The following is a 20,180-nucleotide window of genomic DNA, read 5'->3' as shown; positions in this document are numbered from 1 at the left end:
GGACATGATGGTGGTGTCCTCACCAACTAATTAAGGCCCCTATTACCTTGGATAAGCCACTTAAACCTTATGGGAGTCTGTTTCCTCATCTGTAAATTTAGGTAGTTGTAGGTGGGCTGGCTGATTTCTCGTGTCCCTTTAAGAATAAAATTGTGTCTGCTGCCTTGTTGCAACATGGTAAGCATATATTGGGCTAATAATGACTGACACTTCATGATGCAAAAGGCAATAACCAAATGCCATTTTTTAATTTATGATATTTGATATTTTACTGAAGCCCAGAAAACAGTGAAAAATGCTATTTCTAAATTTACTTGATTTGATGTAAAGTGAATTTTATAACTCTAGTTAGTTTTTCACTTATTGTAATTTTTTAAACCCTCAAATTACACGATAATACTCAAAATAATTACTTTTTTAACCATGCATTTAATAAGTACTTATGAGCAGCTACCATGTGCTAGGAGTTGATGTTACAGTGATAACTCAGACAGACGGCATTCCTGATCACAAGGAACTTAGAGTAATGTAAGGTAGAATGTAGTTCATTTCACTATGATCCATTTTATGATCATATGATCAATAGTTTCAATAGTATAGTAGTGCATAAATATAGGTTGATTGTTCTAATCTTTCCTATTTCACATACCACAAGCCTCTATTCCAAGAAACAGCTGTGTTTAAAATGTATATTCATAGCTATAACTTAGGATTTGGAGTGGAAAAGACATTAGAATTTTCTGTTCTGTATTCTTGCTTTACACTGAATTATTACAATTGAGTGTATTTAATTTTAACTCAATTTGAAGATCCTTTTAAGTGGTTAAAAAGTATTTTAAAGACCTATCCTTTGTAGAAATCTTTAGATGAATCTTCAATAAAAGCAAGTTTCTATAGCATTTGTAGAGAAAAAAAGGTCATTCTTAACAAGAGGGTTAAAAACAGAAATAAAAATTTAGATGTATGAACTTCTGCATGAATTATTGTCATCCAGTTATGGAGCACTGACTGAGCTTGGTGCTGCTATAGATGAATAAAAGCCTTTACCTTTAAGAAACAAACATGTGTTATTATCCATTTAAATAATACTTTCATAACACTTACTGCCAGCTAGTTCTGAGTGATGCCAAAACCACTACAAACCCTTGTTCTCAGTAATGTCACAAAAAGTATAACACAAATACTGAGCGATACTGAAATAGAATGGCAAACTTGTGATGGGGTAGTATTCTCTCCACTTCACAGGTCAGAACAAAAAACACAAAACCGAGGCACAGAGTGGTTAAGTAACTTGACTAAAATCACCCCACTAGACAGAAACAGGTAGTTAAACCCAGACAGGCTGAGTCCACAGTCCATGCTTTGAGCTATTGTGCTCCAGCATCTAGAATTTCTGCTACAGATGCCAGTGTTCACCGCTGTTGAGGTTGTGGAGTCTTCTTTCACCTCATGGTTTCAACTATAATGACTTTGTGAATTAGAGTAAATTATTGACTCTCTCTAAGCCTCAATCTTTTTGTTTTTATAAGGCATAAAAAAGTAGTACCCACCTCCCGAGATTGGTGAGATTAGATGAATTAGTGCAGGTAAAGCGATCCTGCAAGCGCACAGCAAGCTCTCAGTGAATGTCAGCTTCTGTTGGGATTGGCATCATCTTTGTCATCACCCTCATTATGGATTCTTGTGATAATCAGTCTAGCATATGAGTGTATTATATTGGAGGGATGAGAAGAGGAGAGAGGCTTGAAAGTTTTACAGAGGTAAAATCTCAGTTGAATCTAGAAAGATTAATAGAAATTAGTAGGGATAGAAACAAAAGCACACAAGTTCTACAAGATGCCCATAAACCCTTTCGTTGTGCAGTCCTAGAAAGTTTGTACAAGAGTCTACAGGACTCTACATGTCTGTCACCACCCCCCTCCCCCATCACCAAACTTGTCATCTGACTCTTCCCTCTCAGCACTTCCCTTTCCGGTCTCCTTACTCTGCTTGAACGTACCAGGCACACACCTGCCTTAGGGCCTCTGCACTTGCTGTTTCATCTTCCTGAGATACGTTTTCCATGAGATGCATAGGTGGCTGACTCCCTCCTCACCTGACGTCGCCTATTCGGTGAATCCTTCCCTGATCACCCTACTGAAAATGGCAATCTGCGTCTGCCCCCAAACCCCACCCTCACACACATTTCTGATCCTCCTGGCCTGGTGTACTTTTTGTTGTTGCTAGCATATTTCACCTTCGATTATACTATATAATTTACCTGTTGAGGGCTTTTTGTTGTTGCTGTGTATTGTTCATCTCCTACAGATAAAATGTCAATTGCTTAAAGGCAGAAATCTTTTTTTTCCCCACAGACATACGCCAAGCACCTAGAACAGTCTGGCATATATATATACATGTTCAACGAATATTTGTTGAATGAATAAATGAGTGAAAACCTTTATGACAGGGAGTTTCATGAATTGGCCTAAAACTCTGCTCTCGTTCTGCTGAATATGAGAAAAGGAACATTTGTCCTCCCAGTCTCTGAGCCCTCTTGGGACAAAGCATCAATTTCCCATAATGGTGTATTTTTATTTTGAGCTCAGATGCCTAGTGGGCCTCCAGCAACTCCTCCTGCTATGCATATGCCTTCCTTCCGTTTGCTTTAGGAGCTCTCCCATCTATTTCAGGCATGTGCAATGTACTTCTCTACTCTTCGACACACTACAGTGCCCTCTCCTCATCACAGGATCAACAAAGTAAATAAGAATATCAGAGATATTCCTTTAATATGAGACATTGTCTCTTAGTACTTTCCAAGGCCTACCCCATATTTCATAGTTTCTTCCCTTCTTGAGCAAGGGTGCAACCCCAAGGGTGTACATCAGAACTGACTCCATGAGAGAAACAGGTTAGGAGCCAGACATACTTACTTTCTTATCCCAGCTCTACTTCTTACTGACGGGGTGCCTTGTCCAGAGCCTGTTTCCTCATCTTTGAAATAAAGGTGATAACCTGAAAGGATTGTCATGAAAGTTAGTAAGTCAGTGCCTCCCTCAGTACCTGGCCTAGAATTACCCTTCAATATATCCTCTTCTCCAACAATTCAAGGAAAGTGGTAAGCGAGAAATGTTTCTCTCCTCTGCGTCAACCCTTTTTACGTCCCTCAGAAGTGAGACGTCATGGTAACAGAAGGCCCAAGGACACATAGCTGAAACCCTGAATTGGAAGGGCAACAAGGGTGAACCCAGTTTTTGGCAATAGCAAAAGAGCTGGGGGAGACAGGAGCAGCCCCAGAAGTCTGTATCCCCTGTGAAGGTGGGCTTCATACCTTGACGTGTATTTCTAGTGGGCCTGACAGCAGGGCTTGGCATGTAGGAGACACTTTGATTATCTGGCGTTAGGAAGGAATGACAGACAGTTGTCTCTTTGTTGTTGGAAGGAAGGGATATCAGGAAAGAAAAATAAGCATAAATTGTAAAGAATCAACCATTGAGAGAAAAATATACAATTATCAAGGTTAAAATGCATGTTACTTTCGATGGTTTCAATGGGATATTTTAAAATAAGTTTTAGTTTCTTGACCACAGTATTTTATATTTATTTCAAATATATAGTAGGCGAGACACATTTTAAGTCAGATAGGAATATGTAAACTGCTGCTTAGGAAGGTAAGCTCTCCATATAAACATTTCTTTGGCAAAACACATTTCAAGTTCCAAATGTTCAGTATATATATGTATATGCTTCTGGAACATAGAGTAAATTGAGAACTTTATTCTTTGATTTGTGATCTGTAATTAGCTTTTTAAAATTCTCCATGGTTACAAAAGCACGTTTATAATAACTTTGGAAATAATTTTAATACTTGATTTAAAATGATTATGTGAAGCATATTTCACTGTGGTATTTTTCTTCTCCTCATATTTTGTGGGGGAAGAATAACAAACGACAAATCCTTGCAGCACCCTCTTTCAACTTGTAAACACAGAGGGCACGTGCCCCCTTTGTAGTCTTTCAGCACCTGAACCACTGCTGTCATCACATCCATCCTCACTACATTGCTGCCCTGGACTTGTTTACTCATTAGCAGAGGCAAAGTTGCTCAGCAGGGGTCCATACTAAATCATTCCTGCAGACAAACCTGTCTAGACTAAGGGAGTCCTAGCTTCTTGTGTCTCCTGTTGGGCAACTTGTGTCTTCCACCCAGCACCACTTCTGATTTTTATTTATTATCATTTGTTTTTATTTTAAAAAGCACTGAATGACAAAACCATCTAAGTAAGATAGTTGTCATTTCTCATGTCTATTGCTTTTATCATTGTATGATATTACTGTAGCTTTATTCCTCATATATTTTGTATTTCTTTAACATTTCATCCCACAGGCACTCCAGAAAGTCTGAGAGATCTAGCATCCAAAAACAGACTAGGAAAGGCACTGCCTCTGATGCAGAAAGGTAGGCTTGGTGTTGTGCTGTGTGGCCATCTTCTATTTCAGCTGATAAATTCAGGGGTGCCTTAACTCTCATTTTACATGATCAGTTTTTAAACACAGCCTGTGATGCTTAAAGACATTCATGTAAATAGATCTCCTATATAGGAATAACCTCAAGAAACAAGAGAAGGGTAATTTGAAGGTGGCCCTTAAATCGTAGGGTTTAAGGAAAATCTCGTATATTTCTCTTAGTGATCACGCTGATCACTAAAGAGGACCAAATCTGTGCTAGGACATTAATGTTTTGTTTCTGAGATTATTTAAGTGTTATCAATGAATAAAATACTTGGAATATGCAATTATTTTGAGTGTTATTTATCTGTACAACATCATCTTTTAAATCTCTTTTCTGCAAATAGATCTAAGATTCTACTTGTATATGAAAGATATTTGTTGAGTTAATGTAAAAATTAAAGGAATTACTGACCTTTCTTTGCAATTCATCCAACTTTACAATTTTTTAAAATATTTTTAGTTGTAAGATACTAACACTTTATTTTACATAGTTGTAAAAAATACCTAATGTCCCATTAACATATTAATCATTCATCCAAAAAAGCATTGAGAACATGCAGGGGGACACAAATGTAAATGAAAGAATGCATTGAAGTCTTATAGCTATTACTATAAAGGTATGCACAAGATACAGTGAAAACATGGGGAAAAGAGTGGAGTGCAGAAAGGAGATACCTCATAAAAGGTGTCACCTGAGCGAAATCCAGATACATAAAAGTAGATGTGAAGAAAATACTCCATGAGAAAGAAAAAAATATGAGAAAACACTGAGGCTTAAAAGCTGGAGAAATCCCTAGATGTTATGTTACACATGACCTTGTGGACTATTTAACAGAATTTCAGCTTCTGTTTTATACATCCATGAGCCATTCATGGGCTTGAGACATGAGAAGCTGATGATTGGCTTTGAGTTCCAAAATTATAGATCGCTATAACATTTTGTAAGGTGGATTGAAAGATCCAAGGGCAGATGCAAGACACCACTAGGCTGTCGCAATAGCCTTGATTGAGATAAACTCTGGACAGTTCAATAATTCATTTAAAAGATATGTGCCAAGCTATGTGCTAAGTTCAAGGAATAAAATAGTGAACAACAAAAGAGGAAAGCTTCCCAGGAGATATTACTTCTGAATTGAGATCAGAAAAATAAGTAGCTATTAATTATATGAATGGGTGTGGATAAAGAGAAGATAAAACTTATTCCTAGCTAATATCTATGGAGATATTGACTGTTTAGGGAATCTAATTTACAAAGAATGAGGATTTAGAGAATTCAAAAAGTGTTGAATAGAAATTCAGTTCTACAAAGGAGCTAGGCTTTGAGAAAGGAAATGAAGAACAAAGTTCTAGTACTTCAGATAGATAGATAGCCTGTAATGTATTGATTATGTTTCCACTTACATATTCTTTAATATCAGCTCAGTTAACTGCAGTTTCTTTACTAGCATTATAAATGATTTAAGTCCCTTAGACAAGTTTTTAATCATCAACCATCATTCACAGGCCCCTCTGCCTCAAAGACAGACATAATTTCAATTACTTTGACATGATTGAAAATTTTCCTCAAAGTCTTACTCTTTTTATTCCATTCAGGCTTTAATTCATTTAACAGTTACTAGTTGAGTGACTACTATGTGAGGTTTTATTTAGGATATATCAAAGAACAAGTCTTTTTGACAATAAGATACTGTTTTTATAAAATGCTAGATGATTCTAGAATCAACTGATGGTGCTTAACTACAAATGAGTAATATTTGGGCATTTCCTCTACAGCACTGAAACTTGTCTGTAGATAAACACAAATCCTCCATCCCTCCAAAATGAATAGTAAGAATTTGATTGATTTCCAGTCTCAAATGTTTGCTGCTTAAGGACCATATTCATATTACTCATGCTTTATTTACTTTGCTAATAGGTTTTAATATCGAAAACACAAACCTTTTAAGTGTGTAGATTTGTTTGATTATAGTTAAAGCTCTCCATTGATTTGTATTAGAGTGTAAATTATATGCCTGGTTTTTAAGTGAATTGTTGAATAACTAGTTATAAAAGAATTGGCCTGGATTTTCTAGGCTTATGTTAGCTCTTATTTCTTTAGAAGATACCTTGAGTTGACATCTAACTACAGGTGAATTGAGGTTACAGTATGAATGCTTTGGACACGGATTCAAGGTCTTTGGGAAGTTAACAACATACTCAAAGGTTTCATACCACACAGTCACCCCTTGGCTTCTGGCAAAATTTGCTATTTAATGGTTATCATTTTGAAGGCCCTTTGTTGGCCTTAACAAATTTGGCCTTATGGGGAATAGTGTTGTAAGAAAATATTTTGAAAGATATGGTGACCAGGTATAGGCAGAAGACAAGCAGAACTCATGTCCAAGTTTTGTGCCTAGCATTTAAAGCAGTGCTTTTCATCCTCTTGGGGAGCTCCTTAGTAAAATTCTGACTCTTCACTCTCATATGAATTCAGCTATATGACCTGCTAGCACCATTTCTCCTTTATACTCTAGTGACTTTTCTTTTTGTGGAACCTATAATCCGCAACCTATCTAGGGGATGTTTTGTCAGGACTAGTATTTAGAATTAACCAATTCTAAAAGGAAAGCTTCCCAACAGACATGCCTTTTATGTTGTGCTGGTGCTATTGGAAAGAGAATGTGTGGGCCCGTAATGGCCATTACAAGAGGAACCATTTTGAACAGTTGACCTTAAATACCACATGCATGTTCATCTTTTAACAAGCCATTAAAAAAAAAGAATTATATTTTTAAGCTGCATTAGAAGAAATTTACTATTGCAACAATAGATATGTCTGACTAACAACCTCAGATTTTGGTGAGAAATGTGTTTTACTTAAGTTCAAGTCAAAACACTAGTCTTAGGTGAAGAGAGTAGGCATAGATTAGACTCAGTGGTAAATACTTAGATACATATTTGGAGATGGTGAACTAGCTTCAGGTATGCTTAGGTTTGAATTAGAATTTTGCTCTAGAAGCCTTATTTTTTGTTTAAAAAATTATGGGATATTTATAGATCTATAAAATGGAATAGGTATTCATTAAATGCCATTTCCCATACATTTTATACCTACAAACTCTCAGGAGACAATTCTGTTAAATCTTGTCCAACAGTTTGATATGTGGATATATATTTAGATTTTGTTTAAAAGATTAACAATATATGCAAGGATTTGCCATTTTTCCATCTTGTGATATGGAAACAAATCCTGTCTCAATGGGCAGCACAGGGAGCAATTGTTGGTGCTCAGCAGATCTGTGTGGATCCTGCCTTTACCACACGTTAGCTCTTTGTCTTTTTACAAGTCACTCTATGATCCTGTTTTTCTGTCTGTAAAATATGAATAATGATACTTCTCAGACTTGTAAGAATATCAAAAAAAGAACATACATGTGTATGTATATGTACACACGTGTCCATATATACACAGACATTCAGTGCTTGGCTCCATATTGATGCTCAGTAAAGAATAGTTGTTCCTGTCGTTTTACTTATCCCCCATGCACTCCCTGTTCCATTCTGTAATATGGTTGTTCCTCATCTCTTCCATCCTTGCATCCTTACGTTCTTAGCACATCCCATTCCATTGAAAACATCAAGGCTTGACAGCCTGGATTCTCAACATTTCACTCCTGTACCTCAGAATTTCTTGACTGATTCGCCTTTTCTCTAGTCTGAAATGAACTGCACTTGGTTCCATTATCTCTCATCTCCAAAACCTTGCTCTTTTCAAAGTTCCACATTTTCACTCTCCTCAGTTTTCCTTCCTGTAATTCAGACGTACTGCTACCCTCCTCTCTCTTCCTCAGGCAGAGTGGTTTTTGATGCCGCCCCTTTGGTCTGTGCTTTCATACTTGTAGTTCGGCTGGCAGCAGGGACTGTTTTGTATTGAGGGACTTTTAGTTCATGTCAAAGAAAAAACTGATCTAGTGCTAAATAGTGCACCTTCAGCACTATACAAGTTGTTCTCAGACCCTGCAAGCCTGTGGCTTTGGAGATGGAAACACTAAGTCATGGCGTATCGATCTGTATAATACTCACCTAGAAAGCCATTTATTTGTCTCCAGAATTGGTTTTTATATCTTTACCATTCAGTTTGGTGCCATATAAGGTCTACCTAAATTACTCATATTTCAAGTCACATTTAAGTAGTCCTTTTAGTGCTTATGAATTGTATTAAGGAATGAAGTAAGATTTTAGTGAAATTGAAATAAAATTTCTCAGTGCTAGGGTGAAAACCATTATTCACTTTTTAGACCACACTAAGAAAGTTTATTTTGAACAAGGATGGCTTGAAGTTTATTCTCATAATAATGGCTTTTAAAGAGTAATAGATAAAAACTCTTCCTTTACCAATGGAAAGGACTTGATCATGCAGTCCTTCCCATATAAATTAATTCTATAGAGTTGTTTTGTGAAAAGTCAATTGAGAATGAATGAACAGTCTTAGTATGTATTGTTAGTTCTTTTTTCTTTTAACTTGGAAATTGAGACAATAGTCCAGGTTTCGGGATTTGCATTAGGGCCTGATAAAGCATTAATCCATAGGTCAAGAAGATAAAAATGCACATTTGTTAAAGTTCTAAGTTGTACTTTTTTCCCATTTTATTGTTCTGAAATAGAGGAGATACCCTGAATTAAAATAATTATAGCTGTGAAAATCATTTTATTTAAAAGAAAAATTATCAGTCTGAATACAAGTTGAATAAAATACTCAATAATTAATGTACTTCTGGTGATCAATATGTATTCTTTACTCTCACACTTCAAATCACTTGATAAGTGGGTTTACAGCATTGTTTCAAAAAGGATGAGGTATTATTTCTTTGCTTCTGTCACTGTAAAAAATAATCCATACTGGGTATTTTAAACATTCATTTTATTTAAAATATACACTGAAATGATAAAAAAAAAAAAAAGGCAAAAGCATGTATCTGTTTTAAGATACATATCAGTTTTTAATTCTTAATCCTTAATTCATAAATTCGCTTCATAATAATTTTTAACCCTGTATTATGGTAACTGTCAATATATGGACAAATATCTTTTCAGACTTTTTTTTATCTTCGAAGATATGTTATTATCCATACATCAGCCATTTGTGTTTAGTCAGTTCAATAATGAAACATACTCCATCCTATTGTATCATTTTAATTTGTTGGTCTGCTTAAATTAACCTCAGAAGACATCTTCCTTTTGCAGCCTACTTGGAATAAACTTCCTATTGCTGATTAAAATTATGAACGTTGTAAAAATATACACAGAGTCCTACAGAGCACTATTTCTTCTTGAAGGCAAGTGCTTGAAGTACCGCTGTATTTGTTACTGTAATCATATTTATTCATTCAATCAAGGTATCTGTATTGAGTTCTTGCTCTCTGTACAGCTGTATTCTAGGCACTAGAGATGCAGCTCAGTAAAAAACAAGAGACAGAAGTCTCTGTCCTTGTACAACTTAACAAGAGGTTTATTACATTGGAGGAATCTGGATTAGCCCTCTAAAAACCACATGGCGTGTACATTTGCAATAACTTGTCAGTTTCCTTTGAATTCCATTTCAGTGATTGCATGATGATGGGTTTCTTCTGGTTTTTAAAGTCGCTGCCTTGTAAGAGTAACCAGGTTTTCCTTGGACGAATGTGTTGGTATAAAACTTAATGTGAACCTGCTGACTGAAGATCTTTTTTGGCCCTAATGTTTTAGGGTTCTCCCACCATGCCTTTCTAGAAGGGGATACGCAGCCCTAAGAGCGACTGATCAGCCAGTCCTTAGGGGAAAACATCCCGCTCGCTCAAGGTCGAGTGAGCACTCTAGTGTCAGAACACTGTGTTCTACCCACCACCTTGCCCCCGGAGGGTCGGCGCCACCTTCTCCGCTTCTGACAAGGTCGCTATTCAGTGTCCAGCCCAGCATTCATGTTCTGCCTCCGGGTGTTGGTGTGGTGTTGTACTTTCCTGAGCACTTGATGCTTTCACTCATTATGACACCATAATTTTTAATCCTTTCTTTGTGGCACTTAAACCTCTCCCACATCTTCTATTACTTGCATCTATCTTCACTGTGCTGATAGTAGTCTATAGTTCCTGCCAGTTAGCTATCATTGAAAATGAAATTTGGCTGTGTTATGTCCTTCCATCTGTTTGTGGCATATTCATATATATATATTTTTTGATTATGTAAAATTCTTTATGAGAAATTGCCTGGAAAATTCAATGTATATTTGCTTTAAAAAGTATTAGAGAAAATTTTTTACAAAAATCTTTTGTATGTGTTTAGTAAAATCTTAGAGTGTTTGAAAGTTTTTCAGTTTAAAAAAAAAATTGAATGCCAGCAGATGGAGGTCAGCTTACTCCTGTGCAGTAGTAATGTATCTGCACGCTTCTCAAATTTAGATTTGTAATTTCGATCCTTGGACCAGTATATTTTATAGCATGTACCCAAGGTTATTTTTTTTTAATACCTGTCAAGGTTTTTCCTATTTAAAAATAAACAAGTGAATGGTAATTTATAAAAGTCTACAGCTAGAACTATTCTAATCACTTACAAATAATTCTAGATATTAAATATTGACTTAATAGTGACAATTTAGGCAACAGCCTTTTTAAACTAATTTTCTACATTGTTGGGATTCAGAGGCTGTAAGTAGATAGATTTGGTTCAGCACTACCCAAAATGGATAACTTAATGAAAAGCCACAGTTTCATAGTGAGTTAATCCAAAGAAGTGAGTCTGATTTTACTCAATTCAGGAATTCATTACACAGAACTATGTGTGACAGACCTTACCCTGTCTCTCTTAGTCCCTTTTTATAGTATTTCTTTTATCCATATCATCAAAAGCATTTGATTTTGTTTCCAAAGGCTGAATGAGGAGATTTATGTCTGTTTTAATAGTAACAGGAAGAGGGGAAAGGTATTTGTCAGGCCCTCTTGGAGTTTCACCATTTCATTCCCCCTTTGTTTTTTGCCCACAGAATGCACAGACAAGCAAGTCCAACCCATCCTCCTCCTGCAGACACATCCTTCAGCAATCGGAGGGGACGACAGCTCCCACAGGTGCCAGTGAGAAGCGGCAGTATAGAACAAGGTATCCAATAAAGAAAGATCATTGTCCAAAAACCTTGGATTTGAGAACCACCTCTTTTTATACACCTTTTATTAAATGAATAATACTTTAATTTATGTAGTTTGCTGAATCCTAAGATTTTGTGTCTTAGAATTTTATTCCCAGAACCACGTTATAATGGTTTATGGCATATACTCTGTTTTTGCTGAGTGAGTGAATGAATGAATTTTAGATTGTCAATTAGGAGAAGGAATTGAACCCTAGAAATGCCTTTTTTCAGAGGGACCAAAAAAAGAAAATACAGTTTTTAAACTCTCAGTAAAATATGGCATTTTATGTGTTAGAAGAAGGTTTATTTAAGCTTATTTTTAAAATATTTTTAAACAAGCATTTGATCATATTGAAGTCCTTACCAGTATTTTTAATTTTAACTTACTTGCAATATCCTGGTTTTTTATACAAGTTTCATGAAGAAAGAATAACTTAGAGCACACATTTTAGTGTTTGGGTTTTTTTTTTAAACAATTCATGTTACTTACAGGTTCTCTTATTTTAAGCACATACACACTGTGTTTATTTTTCTAGAAAGAGAGTGAGAGAGACAGAGAGAGAGGAGAGTTTTGATCATGGAAATTAAATTCCCTAAACTATCTGGGCTAGATTATTTCAATACTGGGTTAAAATAGTTACTGTTTTTTTTTTCATGTGACCCAAGGTCTATCCCATTTCTTAGTAGGTGAAAAGATTTATCAGAATATGTTATCACACAAGTATTATCAGAGATCCATCCGTTAAGTAAAGTACTGAAATAATTTTTAATTTGGGGTTATAATATAAATACAGAGGACTTCTATTTAAAACATGTGTTCAAAATCATCATCCCCATAAAACAACTAAAAGGTTAACATTTTGAATATTTTTTTCGACAGTGTTGGTTGTTGCTGATGTGAAATTTTGTATTTAATTCTATACTGAGGGAGCTGCGTACATGTTTTACTTAATTGAAGTAATTTACTGAATGTATCACTTAAATGTTGTTTTACTTAATTGAAGTAATTTACTGAATGTATCACTTAAATGTATCAGAGAAATATCACAGAAATGATCTAAGAAGATAAATACATTGTTTCAAAGACTGATATGACAGAGAATATAAACAGAATACTTGGTTATAGAAAAATTAGTGTAGATTTTAAGAAATATCAACTTACTAATAGAGGAACGCTGCTATGGTAAACTCTGGATGTGTATTATTTTTAAAAATTATACGTTTTCATGAATATGTCATGCTTCAATATTCAGGGTTGTTACAAGAGTATTCATTTAGTTAATAAGGAATCTATGATGCCATGTGAAACTCTGACTTTCTTTTCTAAAATAGCAATTAATTCATTGGAATTCTCAATTCATGTGTTTAACAAACTTTCTTTTCTCTTTTGGGAACATTTTGAGAAGATAATTCATAATTAATGTTTTTAAGACTCTAACAATAGTCCAGATGAAACTGCTTTAAATAAAACTTGGTGTTTCTTTAAATTATCCATTCATGAACTCCTGTTGCACAACTAAAAGAACCACAAATTCTGGAATTTTGCTACAAACTCAGTGGCCATATTTTGCTAAAGATCAATATCCAAAAATCATGTGTTCCTAAAATTCTTTGCATTTCCTCCAGTTGCTAAAACACTCTATAGATTCAAAAGCATATAAGGGTACTGCATGTAACTCTTATATAGTGAGATTATAGTCATATTATTTCTATAGAAATAAGAATTGCTTCTATGTAATCAGTTGGATTGTATGCTGGATTTGGGTTTTTTAAAAAGCTATGTTCTATTGTTAATATCAACATTACTGTTTATGATATTCATATTCACAGTTGTCTTTCAGAGAAATCATCAATTTGTAAGGATTGAATTGAGGTGGGAAGAAAGGAATGACTGAGGATGAAATTGATGGAGTTATTTTGAAATTTAATATAAATACACTAGTCAACACTTTTTGTTATTTGAGGTTCCTGAAATTTATGGTCTCAAGAGTCATATACATAAAACCTTTTTAAGATATGAGAACAAACGTGTTATTGTATCTAAGTGTTCTTCCATAATTAAAACAGATCTGGTTTACTTTTTGATTTTATTATGTGCTCTGGGACTTTTGGAAAATGATAATAGAGTCTGCCGTCATCATATCATGGATCTATTTCAAAATGAACAGACATGACATCTTTGTGTGTCCTAAAATATGTTTTTAAAAGTAAACTTTTCATTTGATTCCTAGACGAGCCAGAATTTAGCATGTTAAATTTATGATTGATTTCATTGTTGTTTGTAGGGTTATAGAATTATGGTTTTTTTTCTTTTGATAGCAGTTTTTAAACATTTCAATTTTCCATTAAGTTAATGCTGAGTGCAGTTCATTTGCAATTAAGCCTCTACTTCCTTCTTTCCAATCTTTTTTGTTGCTGTTGTTTTTTTTATTTTTAACAAAGGGTAGTTTTACTTTTTTTTTTGAAAAAAAGAAATGAGTTGATGATAAGCAGTTGTTGGTAAGAGCAAATATTTCAAATGGTTTAGATTCCTAGATAGTGATGCAACTTCACGATGAAGTTATAAAATAATTTATTCATGCGGTTTCTGGATACAGTTATCCACTTGATTTTTTTAGGATTTGTGCCAGGATGATTAGATTATTTGACTGGATGCATGTTTTGTTTTCTTTTGTTTTCTGTAATTCAGTTTTACTACTCTGTCTTTGTACCATAGAAGCAATATGTGCTCTTTTAAAGGCAAACACATCCTTTGAAAAGACATTTTTACTTAATTTTTGAAAAAGTTTTTTAAAGTTTCTTTTAAGAATTAAGAATGCTAGCCTATTTGCTACATGGAATCTGATTACATTAAAGTATACTTAGAAGAAAAGAAGAGGAGTGATTACAACACAGATTTTGAGGATAAAGTAGCCACAAAAGTAGCCTTACAATTTAGGTAACTAATGGTTTGTGGTAATTGGGCAAAGACTTCTAAGAAATTTCTCTGGTTATATTCCAAAGTTGTATTCCAACATAACCCTTGTGGAGAGTGAAGCTGAAAGCAACATAACTGTTTGCATAAAAATGTTGTATGGTTTTCTGAAACCAACCAAGTGATTTTTTTGTGCTCAACTGGGTATCTTTTAAAGAAGTATTTAAAAATTATTTGTAAACTAACACTTGGTGTGCCAGCTGTATTTTATGGCTATGATTATATCTGCTACTTAAAACTCTGATGATACTCCCCTTCAGAAATATCTAGATAGGCCATTATTTTTCAATAAATAGAGTACAAATAAGGAGGCAGATATAAAGCTTTATGAAATGTCTAAGAATTATAATCTCCAAAGAATAATTTCACTTTGAGATATTTTAATATAATTAATCTGAGAAGGAAGAAAGGATTACTTAAATTAGGGTAATTTTTTCCTTGTGGAAAATGTTACTGAATATCTTCACAATGAAAAGAAAATGCCTACTACCTAGTAAAAACTGGAATTCCATTTTTCATAAATTACGTGAAATTTCAAATTATCTGAAATGTATCATTTTTGAAATGATAAAAATGTTTTTATGAATATTAAGGATGCTTTTTAATACACTTGCAATAAAAAGTCATAATGGATTAAAATTAGAATGTTTTAGAAAAATTGGTGCTGAACTATTTTGCAGTTCTTAAAAGGCAAGAAAAAATGCCACACAATACATTTTTCTATGCCAAACATTAATTTCCCAGTGTTTCTGTTTTTTATTTTAAATCTTTAAATTGTTGTATTCATTCTTTCTTTGATTAATTTTAGTACCATATTTGAGACTTCCTTATGGTTTGTCATTGCAATTTATCATGTCACATTATATGTTGTACATTTTTATTATTCATGCCATTGTGCTAATTCACATTTCCATGTCTAACTATAAATTTGCTGATTTCTTTCTTTTGTTTCCATCATTATGTGCATTTAATTCATTGAAGAACAAGAAAAATATAACTCTTCCACAAAAGGTAAATATTAATGTAACTTTTTAACCATTTAATATTATTCCTTTTCTTTCATAATATGTGAGTTATATAACTGTATTTATTGAAATAATGAGCAAAATTATTTAATATAAAGGTAGTTTTCTCCCTGCAGTGATTTCGTAGGGCATTTGGTATTAAGTATTTTGTATTTTGTGTTATTCACATCTAAGAGGAAAAGATTAAGAGTGCTTTTGTCTCAAAATTGATCTACAATGACAATTCCTTTTGAAAAATAACATATTTCTTATATGTTTTTGTTTGTTTGTTTGTTTGCATTCCCCTGCTCTCATGTGAAGGGTTGATTCTGACTTTCTGTTCAGGGTAGTATCTGCTGCAAAGGAAGAGAAAAATCCCTGGATCTTCCCTTTTGATAGCAGCAACATTATAGAATGTTTGGCCCCCCACTGCAATCATGCATCTGGGAAACAGGTGCCTAAATGTCACTTGCCTTGGCCTCAGTATTGTTATAACACCCACCAGTTCTGTCTTCCTGAGTGACAGACGAGGAAAACCGCTCAGCCTGCTATGCTGGCACATCGGTGACCTCCTGCCTTACTATCTTTTGGATCGCAGTTGATTTTTGGCCTTTGGACTTGAGTTTCAAGTAGATGTATACCTTGTCCTGCTCGCATGTGCTGCCCATACCATTTTCTATTCAGTATTACTGTTGGCCGGATAACTAAATATTTGAACATGAGTTTTAGCTTAATAAAATAATAATATTAATAATAATATTAATTATTTAATTAAATATATAATAATATTTAATTATTTAATTAAAAATTAAATAGTGCTGTATAGTGTAATAAAAGTACATTTACTCAGTATTTGTGGATTAATAATTGAATTAATTTGTTGGACATAGTAATCCTAAAAATTAGTCCTGAGAGTAGCATCATCCCTTTTTTATGAATGATAAAATTCAGATTCAGAGAGATTAAGAGATTTACCCATTTACACTGCTGATGAATGGTAGACTAAGCCCAGGTGTCTCACTTTTTGACCTCCTTCCACTATACTTTAGTATATCCTATTTTAATAGGCACAAATCCCAAATATATTATCCCTAACTCTTAGTATATTAAGGTATGTGTTATATATCTCAGTATTACAGAGTGAAAATGGGAGGTAATATTCAATTATTTAATTTGAATTTATAAAAATAAATATATATTCTGGTAAATGCATATTCTGGCAAAGTGACTTACTAGGCAATAAGTAGACATTAATAAAAAATAAAATGTTATTTAGTAAGATCAAAATGTCTTGGTCCTTAGATTTTGCATTGATTGCTGGCCATCCTGCATTTTTAATTCAGGTATCAAAAACACAACATTAGATCCAGTGGTTCAAAAATGGCCAATGCATTTGTACTTAGATTTAGAAGAATTTAGCTGGATTTGCATGATAAATTTTACTATGATAAAAACATTAAAATGTTATATTAGAAATGGGTCATGACCTAATTAATTTAGCCAAAAGGAAGAAAAATGTAATAATTCTTCATCTAGAGAGATCTTCCATATATATTATTACTAGGCAAAAGCTATAATTAGCTAATCAAAACAAAACAAAATTCGTAAGTTGTACAACCTAAAGTCTCTATGAAGTATACACATTTACAGCCTCACTGCAGAGCATGACAGATTGTTACATTTCTACAAGGTCATTGTGTTCTGGCTGAGATGTGTCGTCACTCTGCCAAGTCTTCTTTGCACATAGGACATGGATATGCTTCACAGAATGGACCACATGACTGAAAACAGCCAAAGAGACACATCCCAAAATACATGCAAACCAGGCAGAGAGCAGAAGAGGATGCTGCACCTCTCTCCTCGGATTTAAGGGAGTATTGCTTAGTCACAAAAAGTTTGAGAAACCCAGAAAGGATAGAAGCAAGTTCAAGAAATTTCTTTAAAGTCAAATTTTATGTTCACGTACCCCATAAAAAAGAAACAGTTTTATTTTGCATAGAAACCCTGCTGCTATGAGCTGATCTTTTCTGGGATGGATTGTATTGGAAAATTAAGTTATCTTAAGTCCTCGCTGGGTAGATGAAGACTGGGACAAGCCATGCCCAGCTGACAGTATAAGCTAAGGGGCTCCTTGTGAGAGCTCGTTTTTAATGAATTGTATACAAACTTGTAGGACAACTAATGGTCCCGGTTTGTGGAGGACTGAGAGGTTTCCCAAGATGCAAGATTTTCAGTACTAGAACTGGGACAGTTCCAGGCAAAGTGGGATGGTTTGTCACCCTAACTGTAGGGGACCAGTATTTTTCAGCATACGTTTGTAAAGCATATGTTCGTAAAGCACATAAACAGAGATGTTAAATACTATTAACATGTTTATGTTAGATAGAATTTATTGAGCACTTATTCTATGTCAGACCTAAGAGTGCTATATATTTATCTCACATTCTTACAACAACCTGAGAGATAACTATTAATATCTTAATTTTCCAACTGAGGAAGCTAAGGCTTTGGGAAGATTAAAAACTCGGCCCTTTATCAGTCATTTGTTTGGTAAGTGGTAGAACAAGGAATTAGATTTGAGCCTCACTCCAAAGACCTTATTCTTAACCACTTTGCTCTACACTGACAGCACTTACTAGTACCTACAGTGCATGGAGTACTGCATGATTATGGTAACCACACATGTGCAACCGTAAGGAAGGGATCATTACCTGTTTCACAGAGAGTCAGGGGGTTAAGTGGATAAGGTGACAAAGCTGCGGTGCAGCAGAACCAGATTTTGAGTCCACAGCCCATGTTCTGCCCAGGGTTGCATGTTGCTGTACCATTTCCCACTTACAACACCTCGGAGGGGCTCACTTAGGGGTCCCACCTCCCCCTGAAGACCCAGGTTTTTACCACTCAACTAAAGCTTCTAATACTTCTAATACCTGGCTTGTCCCTCAAATTACCATGTAATTTGAGAAAATAAAAGTGGTGTATGGATAAAGATAACACGTTCTCGGGGCTGAAAAGTTAACTGAGGAACTATGAATGTTCATAGGACGTTATTTATCTTTTACCTCCCTCTTTTATGTTGAAAGCTGAGAGACCATAACATTTTAGACTTCACAAACTGCTTTATAGGCATATCTTAAATTATTCATTCTAAAAGTAAGCCAATCTTTCCCTCTCTGCTACATTTCTTGGACAGTTTTAAAGAGCCCATGAATGTAGTTTGGGGGCATCGAAATAATGATATAAGAAGATCAAAACAGAACCAGAAATTAAATGACTTCAAGGTGAGAAAAAATGTTACTATCGTAATAAATTTCTAATTTATATGCCTTTGGATACTATTTCTTAAGTGCATTAACTTTTTGGGTTTTGGAAGCAATTTTGAATCCTAGCAAAACACATCACATTCTCTTTGATATAAATATGAATTTTCTTTATTATAAAAAATGTGTAACTTACGCACATGGAGAATGAAAAGCAATTAGAGTTCAGGTTATTAAATGATATGAACAGGAACAAAGAGTAAGTGGCATTTGTTGCTTTTTTGTTTCACTAATAAAATCTATAATAATGATTGCAACCAGGTGATAGAGGCTATGTAAGGATTGTCTCTAGTCAACTGTATTTTAAAGTATAAGGTTTCTGTAAAAAACGCTCATATCAGTTACTTGTACTTTTCTTCCTTAAATGTTGACAAGAACAGTTGGAATACTAAGTTATGCAAAATACAATTTTTTATGGAACTATTAAGCGTTAACCTTCATTAGGTGCAATTCATATAAAAAAGTGAAAAACATGATTTCGATAATTTCCTGTTACCTAAATTATTATATAGATGATACTTACACATTTACTTTAACAGTATACTGTGGTTGTGAAACACATTATAGGAAAAAATCGTGTAACTTAAATCTTTGCTAAAGCAAGTAAACTAATTTGTGTATTCTTCAGAAGCAGCATTATTTTAACTGTCACTAAGTAGAAAAGGATTTCAGTTTTGTTCACTTTTTTATTAGATTCCTATTTAGTAGGTGCATATTAGGCCAGGGGATTCATTTCCTGTTATTGTATCATGTTGTGATTTCGAAGGTTTAAGTTTATCTTCCAGGGCTTTGCTTTTCTTGAACACTTATGAATAGCTATTCATAAATATTTAGAGCTCCATCAGTAAAAAGTCTAACTTATCCATTCTTTTTTTGCCACAAATCCATAAATATAGTGTCATTCTAGCCTTCTCTTTAAACTTTAGAGATGTAGCGAGTGAAGCCGTACATATAAAACAGTTCAGAACTCATGGTTTCAACCCTGTTTTCCCATTCTGCTGATTCATATGTGGTTATTTATAATAGTATATAGACTTTAAAAACTTCAGAGTATTTAACACATATCATCCAAGGCTTAACTTGCAAGAAATGTCTCATTGAGGGAGAACATCATTACCCCTTTCTTCCTGGGATTTGTGGAGAAAGTGTAGAGGAAATAATAAAAGGCAGACTGATGTCTAGCCATGCATAAGCTCTTCGATTTTTTTTTCCTTTAATAGCATATATTTCCCTTAAATATTGTATTTTTAAAC

At 34.3% G+C, this 20,180-nt stretch overlaps 1 protein-coding gene across 50 annotated transcripts in view; it reads left to right on the top strand.

Annotated features, from left to right (window-relative positions):
• Positions 1–20,180, top strand: part of RIMS1 (regulating synaptic membrane exocytosis 1) — a 490,044-nt gene that overhangs the window by 362,600 nt on the left and 107,264 nt on the right. For 18 of the 50 annotated variants that reach the window (XM_078055149.1, XM_078055110.1, XM_078055148.1 and 15 more), the window contains 3 exons: positions 4,370–4,441; positions 10,219–10,401; positions 11,489–11,601. In XM_078055149.1, the coding sequence (XP_077911275.1) occupies positions 4,370–4,441; positions 10,219–10,401; positions 11,489–11,601 (368 nt within the window). The remainder of the gene's footprint in view (positions 1–4,369; positions 4,442–10,218; positions 10,402–11,488; positions 11,602–20,180) is intronic. The other 32 variants (XM_078055144.1, XM_078055140.1, XM_078055121.1 and 29 more) reach the window with 3 other exon arrangements.

The sequence above is a fragment of the Halichoerus grypus genome, chromosome 9 (assembly GCF_964656455.1).
Source record: "Halichoerus grypus chromosome 9, mHalGry1.hap1.1, whole genome shotgun sequence".
Classification (NCBI taxonomy): domain Eukaryota; kingdom Metazoa; phylum Chordata; class Mammalia; order Carnivora; family Phocidae; genus Halichoerus; species Halichoerus grypus.
Note: the sequence above shows the minus strand (reverse complement) of the source record. Positions and strands in the feature narration are given on the sequence as shown.